Source organism: Aythya ferina (assembly GCF_964211825.1).
Source record: "Aythya ferina genome assembly, chromosome: 3".
NCBI classification, from domain to species: domain Eukaryota; kingdom Metazoa; phylum Chordata; class Aves; order Anseriformes; family Anatidae; genus Aythya; species Aythya ferina.
The window spans coordinates 44,756,760-44,765,376 of record NC_140298.1 but is presented as its reverse complement, the minus strand read 5'-3'; the positions used below and the strand labels follow the sequence as shown (position 1 = coordinate 44,765,376).

General features: G+C 51.4%; 1 protein-coding gene across 1 annotated transcript; it reads right to left on the bottom strand.

The window, feature by feature from the left end:
* Nucleotides 1-5,295: 5,295 nt before the first annotated feature.
* On the bottom strand, nt 5,296-8,401 carry LOC311433235 (uncharacterized protein; the record flags this gene model as incomplete). Its single annotated transcript, XM_084512157.1, has 5 exons — nt 5,296-5,438; nt 5,724-5,848; nt 6,007-6,239; nt 6,727-6,933; nt 8,291-8,401. The coding sequence occupies 5 exons, from the start codon at nt 8,399-8,401 to the stop codon at nt 5,296-5,298; spliced, it is 819 nt and encodes a 272-aa protein (XP_084368283.1).
* Between the last annotated feature and the right edge of the window lie 216 nt (nt 8,402-8,617).

The following is an 8,617-nucleotide window of genomic DNA, read 5'->3' as shown; positions in this document are numbered from 1 at the left end:
GGGGAATCTGAGAGGCAGGCCACGGCTCTCTGAGTGGACACTGAGCACACAGAGGAGTGCCCACGCAGCCTACCAAGCTACGTGTCTGGGTAGCAGCAAACAGGTGTCTTGTGCTGGCCCACTCAGCTCCTCCACTGAACACAAGCGTGAACACAGCAACCCACCACAAGGGCAGGTGACAGGCCTTTTGCCCATAGCCTCCTCCGTGCTGGAGAGTCCTACCTGCTCTCTCCAGAGTGGATGCACGTTGTCCGGCTTCAGCAGCTCCTGCCCCATGGCCAGCACCGGATGCTTGCGACCCTTTCTCACTGCATGGAGCAGCTTCTCTCTCATTTTCCTGCTCTCTGCAGCCCACGGGTTGCACGCAAGACCTGTGCCCAGAAAGAAAGAAGGCATGTTTGTTCAGTTGCACACGATGCCCATTGGCATTAATAATGGCCCTTCATTGGCCACTCTTTCCAGATTGATGGCAAACTGTGAAAGAGCAGCACACACTTCCTAGAATTAATTATCTTTCTCCTGTACACTACGGTTTACCAGCAAGCAGTTTCTCAAAGCAAGGCTGCTATGCAAGATGAGGCATTGACAACCCATTTCATCTTTGGCTGGAAGTCTGGCTTGCATTTTATTTATTGTACAGAACCCTCTAAGGACGCTTTACTCCCAGAGGTGCTGACGGCCCACAGTGGACCTAGGCACCCTTTTTGCTGGTTCCACTGGACACTGGCAAAGAGAGACAGGGGCTGCAGGGGAAAGAAATGACGTCCAGATCTGGCGCCCAGTTGTTCTGGGAGATGTCTGTGGGCAGCACAGGGTGTGCAAGGAGGCATCATGAGCCCAGCCGCCGTCCTCAGGGCATGTGCTGATTTTCCCTGATTTGTATGTATTAAGCACATGCAGCTGCCCTTGAGATCAGATACCAACAGGCACAAAAATAGGCACAAGAGGTGGGACACAGCTGAGGCATGTCCCAGCGAGTGCCTGCCTGCCCAGCACTGCCCCGTTACCTGTTGTCCTTGTCCTGCTGGGTGATGCCATGCTTCTTTGCCTGTAGCTGCACTAGGGCCGAGTTGCCACAGGCAGCCATGGGGTGCTGCAAGTCCATGTGCGGTGCCTGGACCTCATTCCTAGTATCGCTCCTCAGCCTGCGTAGCAGCCGCTGGATCTTCTTCATGTTTCAGAAGAAGAGGGCGCTGTAGCACCTCGCCTCGCCGCTGGGCTCGGCAGATGCTTGTGGGCGCAGGCGGCCAACAGAGGAACTGAGCCCTGGGGAGCAGCAGGGCCCAGGTCACTGCCACTGGCTGAACCTCCAGCAGCAGCAGCAGCAATACCACCACCAGCAGTAGCACCAGTACCTGCAGCACCAATGCAACCACCACCAGTGCCAACAGCAGCACCACTACAACGAGTAGCACTGCCAGCACTGCCAGCACCAGAAGGCACTGTGCCCATGGGGGCTGTGCAAGTGCCTCAAGTCCGCTGAGCTCTTTATGGCATCATCAGGGGCTTGGTGACATCTTGCCGACACCTTAAAGTGCCAGCAGGCTGGGCTGGTAGTGGCCATCTTCTCCTCGCAGAGGGGGCTATGTGTTTGTAACCTCTCTGCATTCACACGGGCCTCATGGCCAAAGGAGGAACCCCTCATGTGCCTCCAGAAGCACGGGGCTGCCCAAGGCCGCTGCTCCAAAACTCTCGGCACTCTGCATGCCCTGCAGACCCATCATCATCATCCCCTCCTCTCCCAGCATCTGTGCAGTGCTCATCTGCAGGGTGTAGATGGATGGTCTTAGTAGAGCAGGCGTGTGCTTGCAAGGCTACTTAGAGGCATAAAAGAAGGCACCTCAACAGCCACACCGTGTCTCTCTGAAATGACTGAAGACTCGGTGTACGGTCTGGGACATTCACAACCTTTTGATGTGTCTCCCCGTGCATTCCTGCATGTCAGGACAAGAGGCAATGGCTGCAAACTGAAATACAGGGTATGCCATCTAAACATCAGGAAGCACTTATTTACTGTGTGGGTGAATGAGCACTGGCACAGGTTGCCCAGACAGGCTGCGGAGTCTCCCTTCTTGGAGGGCTTCAGAAGCCTTCTCAATGTGGTCTTGGACAGAGGTGGATCTAAGTGGCCACGCAGCATAAAATTCTGTTTCTCCCTCCTGCCCTGTCTACCAGCCCTCATGTAGCCCTTCCACATGCTGTTTGGAGAGACCATCCAGAGAAAAAACTGTACTGTCAGAAAGCTCCTGTATTTGGGTGCAAGTCCAAGGAGGAATGCACGACCGCTTGGGTTTAGACACACCAGGACTTCCCTGGTACTGACATTTGTTCTGCGAGGCCAGAAAGGCCTTTGACACTTTGCCAAAGTCCTCACTTTGCTGCAGGGTGACAATTCTGGAGGTCTTACGGACCTGTCCTCTTAAGTAATGAACAAACACATGTTGTCCGGTGTTTTGCCCACACTGGGGACACAGGCAAGTGGGAAGAACCATGACACTTGACTGGAAGGCATGGGGCAAAGAGGCCCATGATGACCCCATAGCTAAACTAATTAAAGCTGTGCTTTTCTACAACAACTGCATTCGTGCTGCGTAGGCTTGGTTTCCACACCCTCCTGGCTGGTGCAAATGTCCTTGCTACAGCTGTGCAGAGCATGCTGCATAGTATCTTGTCACAAGGTAGTATCTTGGCACGGTGCTCTCTCCAGGAAGACGGCATACACCCAGACCGACTGCCCGTCCAAAAATGAGGCAGTTCAGGTCACTGGATGCGGGGAGTGTCTGAGCCTGTTGCTGCCATTGGCGGGAGGCAGAGAAACTGTGTGCGTGAGGTGTGAGCAGGTGGATGACCTGGTCCGCATGGTGGCGGAGCTCAAGGAGGAGGTGGAGAGGTTGAGGGCTATCAGGGAGTGTGAGAGGGAGATAGACTGGTGGAGCAACTCCCTGCCAGGCCTGAAGGGAAGGCACGGGGATGAGAAACCCCAAATAGTGGTGGACCCCCTGCCCTGTCGCTGTTGGGCAGAGGGAGGGTTCCTTGGAGGTAAAGTGGAGTGGAAACAGGTCCCTGCTCGACCTCACAGATGAGCAATCCATGAGGCTCCTGGAATGCACTGATAACTTCTTCATCCAAGTGATACAGGAGACAAGGAGAAGTGCTCTGCTGAGCCTCCTTCTCAGGAACGAGGACGGGCTTATTGGGAATGTGAAGGTCAAATGCTGGCTTGCCTGTGGTGACCAAAAAATGGTGGATTTAAAGATCCTTAGGGCTGTGAGGAGGGGACAAACACTGTGGTAAACAATTTTCACAAACTGTCACGCGTGCTTGTTTGAGTTTAAAGATTTTTATTCAAAGCATTGTGGTACAACTGTGTTGTGTTGAAAGGGGCAGCAGCCGCCTCCCCCACGTGTCCAAAGGCAGCCCGCAAGGAGCGTGAGCAGCCAGGAACAGCGACTGCGTGCAGTATGGCAGTTTGACGGAAGGAGGGAGGCAGGAAGACTCATGGAGCCACTCCCTGCCTGCCCTGAGACAGCCGGCAGGCAGACAGGACACGTGACTGGAGGACTCCATATTGTTCCTGGAGACATAAAGGAGGGCGTCTGGACACCCAGACCGTGTCTCTCTGAGGCTACTGGACACTCAGAGTGTGATTTGGGATGTTCATGAACCTTTCTGCTGCCAGCAGGCCAAAAGAGGTGAACTTTCTCTTCTAGGCAGCACTGGGCAAACCGCACCTAGAGCACAGTGCCCAGTTCTGGCCCCCCCAGCATGAGAGAGACATGGAGAGACTGAAGGAGTCCAAGGCAGAGCCACCGAGATGCTGCAGGAGCACCTCTCCTGCCCGGAGAGGCTGTGAGAGCTGGGGCTGTTCAGCCTGGAGAAGAGGAAGCTCAGGAGGGATGACGTGGAGTTGCCCAAGCCCTCTGAGGAGGGCAGCCCCCCAGCCAGGCCTGTATCCGTTGAAACCGTTCCAACCCTTCCAGCCGAGGCTGGGGCCAAGACCCCTCTGCCGGGTGCAGCAGCCTGGGCAGGGTCACGCTGCCTTAGTGCCGGGGAGAGCCCCCAGGGACCCTCCCCAAGGGCCAGGCCTGGGCTTTCTACAGATCTGCCCCCAGCCCGGCAGCAGGTGGCGGGGTGAGGGCCTGGCCCATGGCACTGTGTGGCTGAGGAGTGTCCCTGTGGACATGTCAGCATCCACAGAGCTGTGATGGCTGCAAGAGCCCACAGCACCTACATGGAGGTCTGAGAAGCCCTGAGAAGGAAGCCCTGGGAGAACAGCCTTGCGGAGGCCCGTGGCATTGGGGCCAAGCCTGACAGCCGCTGCACACTAGGGAACTGCACAGACCTGCCTGCAGGGACAGGAACGTCCCCAGCAGTGCATGGGGCTGAGCAGGGCTGTGGGGAGCAGCCGGTGACCATGCAGCCACAAAACCTCCTCATTTTGTACTCTCACCCGTAAGCAAGGGCGCTGGAGCCAGCTGCCTTGATGGCGCCTCTGCAGCCCAGTTGGAGGCAAGGAGAGTCCCAGGAGCCTTCACAGCCCCCCAGGGCCCTGGCAGGCAATGTCCAGCCTCCCAACACAGCGTGTTACCCCCAGCCACCAGATGGGCCTACCGTCTCCCTGCAGCATGGACCAGCCCCAGCTGCCAGGGGGCTGGTGTCCCACTGAGCACAATGTGTCAGGGGAACGTTCAGAGCAGTGAAAAATGTCCCCGCGTCCTCAGCAATTTGTCCTGGGGCTTTCTCAGGCAGAAGGTGTTGCACAGCTTCCAGCAAGTCTCCTTCTGCCCACACCAGGCCCCTCGCAGGCCCAGCACGGCCTGGAACTGTCTCAGGATTTTGGGGGATATTGCGTCTCCATCTGTCTCTCTGCACTGGTGCTGGAGGCGAATGACACTAGCATCGGTCATGGTCTCCTGGTCCTCCAGGAGTGTGCCCCACACGCCCTGAAGGGATGTCTCACCAACCAGAGGGGATTCAGAGTGACCTGGATCCAGAGAGATGGGAAGTGCCCTGAGCCCTCCAAGGCAGGTGGGAACCCTCCATCCCATAGGGTGTCTTATCCTTTTGACAACCACGTGGAACCTCAGAGCTCTCCTGTCTGTATCTAGCCCTCAGTGTGGAGGAAGAGGACAGGAGCTTTCCAAGGCCTTAACTTTCTCCAGCCACTAAACCTTGAAGAGACATATGCTGCTGTTGCTCAGGAAGGCACAGCAATGGGAAAACCAGTCAGGCTGGGTTAAAAAAAAAATAAAAATAAAAATAAAAAAATCACAAACAGTCACGAGGGCTTTTTTTTCAGTTTAAAAATTCTTGATTCAAATCATTGGGGTATAACTGTGTTGTGTTGAAGGGGGCAACCTGGACTTGGTTTACTTTGAAAGATCTGCCAGGAGTTATCTGAGAAGTCCCAGCAGATCTGAGTTGACGCTCGCTGGTGACTGGAAGAGAAAAAAAGGGGTCTGATGTTAGTTCGAGAGCAGAGCAAGTGTAAGAAATCAGTGGAAAAGTCTGTAGTGTGACAGGAGAGTGCAAAGATCTGGAGAGATGTGAAGCCAACTAAAGGGAAACAAAGGATGATAGGGACACACACAAAGCGAGATTTTTCATGTTTGACCATCAGGCCTTTTTAAAGCCTGTGATGGAAATTCTGGAGCCTGCAGCCAACCAATAATCCCATCTCTGAAAGACTTGGCTGTTGAAGAATGGAAGGTAAAGCTGCTTACCTGTGCCCAATAAGTCTTCTCCTGTTTTCAAGGTGTTTCTCAGAGCTGGCCTTGCAAGTGAGGAGTTGCTTGGCAGGTGCTCTTGAGGCCTTTCAGCACTGACATCTGCCAGCAAATTATTAGCTCTGGCAAAACAACAGAAGCATGCTTGAACTGCTGTGCATCCAGCGTGCGGACTGGATCCAAAACAGGGATGTTGGATGGAATAGCAGTGAAGAGAGCAATATCGTATAGTTTAAGATTGAAACAAAAATGAACAAACAAACAAAATGGTCGTACTCACCTATTGAACTTATTTGTGAGGCATCTTCTAATGTCCTTCTGCATCAAATACTGTTGGTCTGACCTGTCTAGTTTTGCTTCTACACGTGCTAGTTGCAGCAGAGTCTCCTGCTGCAAGCTTTGTGTTCTCTGCACTTCTGATTTCAGAGCTGCGATTTGCTGTTCCTGATACTTTCTAACAGCCATTTCTTGGATGTTGATTTGCTCTGATTTGGCTTGAGAGACTGCCGGCATCTGAAAGATATAATGCAACTTCAAGAACCAGGAAGAGAACGGCATTGCCGCCCCAACATGTCCACGCCACACAGCCAGTTCCCATACCCAATGGAAAAAAGACAGCCCCACTCAGTGAAGGAAGCATGCCTCCTCCCGACCAACAACAGTGTCGGAAACAACGACATGTTTTTCCTTTATTTTACTTCAGAAAAAACACTGTTCTTCCTCTTATTTTTAGGTGAAAGCTAGTATGAACAGACTTTCCCATCTCTGTATTGAAGGGGGTGAGGAGAAGGCAGCATATTTCTCATGCACACAGATCATGCGACGCACCCGGAGGCACTTTCATGCACCTATTTTCAGCTCTCTAGCTTCCCTATAGGGAGGCCAAAGTTACTGCATGACCAATGAGAACTAGCCGCCTAAAATAAAATACCTAACAACAATGACCCCAACAACAAATGAATGCAATGTTGATACAGATCCAAACAGTACATGAATTTACCGGAAAAAGATGACTGAGTTCTTGCTTCTGTCTCATTTCTTGGGTTCTCTCTTTACTCCATCTTTGATGGCGTATTCTCTCAACCACCCTAGCAGTCTCTAACTGAAGCTCAAGGGAAGCCACCTGCTCTTGCAGCTTCTGTTTATCATCTTCAAGCTGCAGCAACAGTTCATGATGCACTTCCAGCTCCGCAGAAAGATCACGTCCCTGTATGCAGTAGAAAAACAATCTCCCTTAATCAGAGCGCTCTAAGATCTCTACATTATGGGAAACTTAGACAGATGTATTAATGGCAGTCAGAGCCGAAATCCACCCAGGTTGTATTTCAGCCAAGGAAAAGACATCTAAAGTAAGCACAACTTTCAAACCCTTGCTGACAAGAGTGCTCCAGTGGCCATTCACAGGCCACTTCTCCGTCAGAGTTTCTGAACTTCTCTGCAAAATGTGAAATCGCCCTGTACAAAGAGAGTTGTTTGTTGAACCTGATGACTCTGTGTTTGTAGGTTTTCATTCCCAAAAGAACAGAACTTCATCTAAGTCTGGGCTTCCATGGATGAAAAGAGACAAGTCTCCTAGGAAAATTATTTTAGATCAGCAATGCTTTTTTTCTACTCTTTAATACATGTCCTTTACTATTTCCTGAAGTGGTAACATGAAAAGCCAGCTAGATAAGATAAAGCAGTGTGCATTTCAGTGTCTGCAAGGAGACTGTCCACAAGGGGAAAGCCTGACCAGAAATGGGGAAAAAAATGCTTAAAATATCAAAGAAATGCACCTTAGGATCTTGTTTTGTTTTGTTTCTTTGTTTGCTGAATTCCCCATCCCTGGAGGTGTTCAAGGCCAGGTTGGATGTGGCCTTGGGCCACCTGAATTTGTGGGTGGCATCCCTGCCCATGGCAGGGGGATTAGAACTGGATGATCTTTAAGATTCCTTTCAATCTTAACCATTCTGTGATTCTATGATTTTATGATCTGTCAAAGGACCTTGTGTTGTCCAAAGCTTAGAGGTGAACCAGACTTGATCTTTCCAGTACAGTGAACACACTGGAATCACACAAAAGGCTGTGAACTTCTAAAGGCTATGCTTAAGTATAGCTAAACGAGGACAATCAACTTTTAAAATACAGAAACTGATGTTCTGATTGAGAACAGAGTAATATGACAGACCTTTAAAGCAAGCAACCTTTCTTCTCACATTTTTTCTTTGTCTCAGTCCAGCAACATCTAGTGGATTTTAGGTTGCAGCAGGCTCATCACAGGCTGAATATTCCTGAGAAATTTGAGCTAGTGGTTGCCCCAAAGGCTAGGCTTACTTCTTTGTTCTGACTGTACTTGCCTGATCCTTTTGCCCTAGCTCAACTAGAGCTTGACTGACACTCACAGCTTTTTGAAGCAGCACATAAAATACTCACTTTTGGTGGCAGCAAGCTGTTGGATTGTCCCAGCTGTCTTGTGCAACCTCAACCCCAGTGCCTCTGGGTCTGTAAGAAACATTTTTTCTGTTGATTCAGTAGCTTGGCTTGGTCATTTGCTGGTGCTTTCAGGCATCTCCTTGAATTTTTACCCACCGCAGGCTCCCTGCCTGCTGGGTCGTGCACGCTCCAGACAGCTTTCCCAGCTCAGGGCTATCCTTCAAATGGAACAGAGCAGGCACAGAAAGGCAAAGCGGCAACATTGCCCCACCATTGAAAGGGAAAAGGGCTGACACAACACACTGTGTGTGCACTGACAGCATCCTTCTGCCTGATACCTGGAGAGTGGCAACTGTGCTGGCCTGTTGTAGATCTGGTAGAAGTTATAGCCTCTTAGCCTGAGGGTGGGGAGGGGAACTGGGTGTGTTTCTGTAAAGGGAGCTTTAGCCCTAAGCATGGCAATAATAATTTAAGGTTTA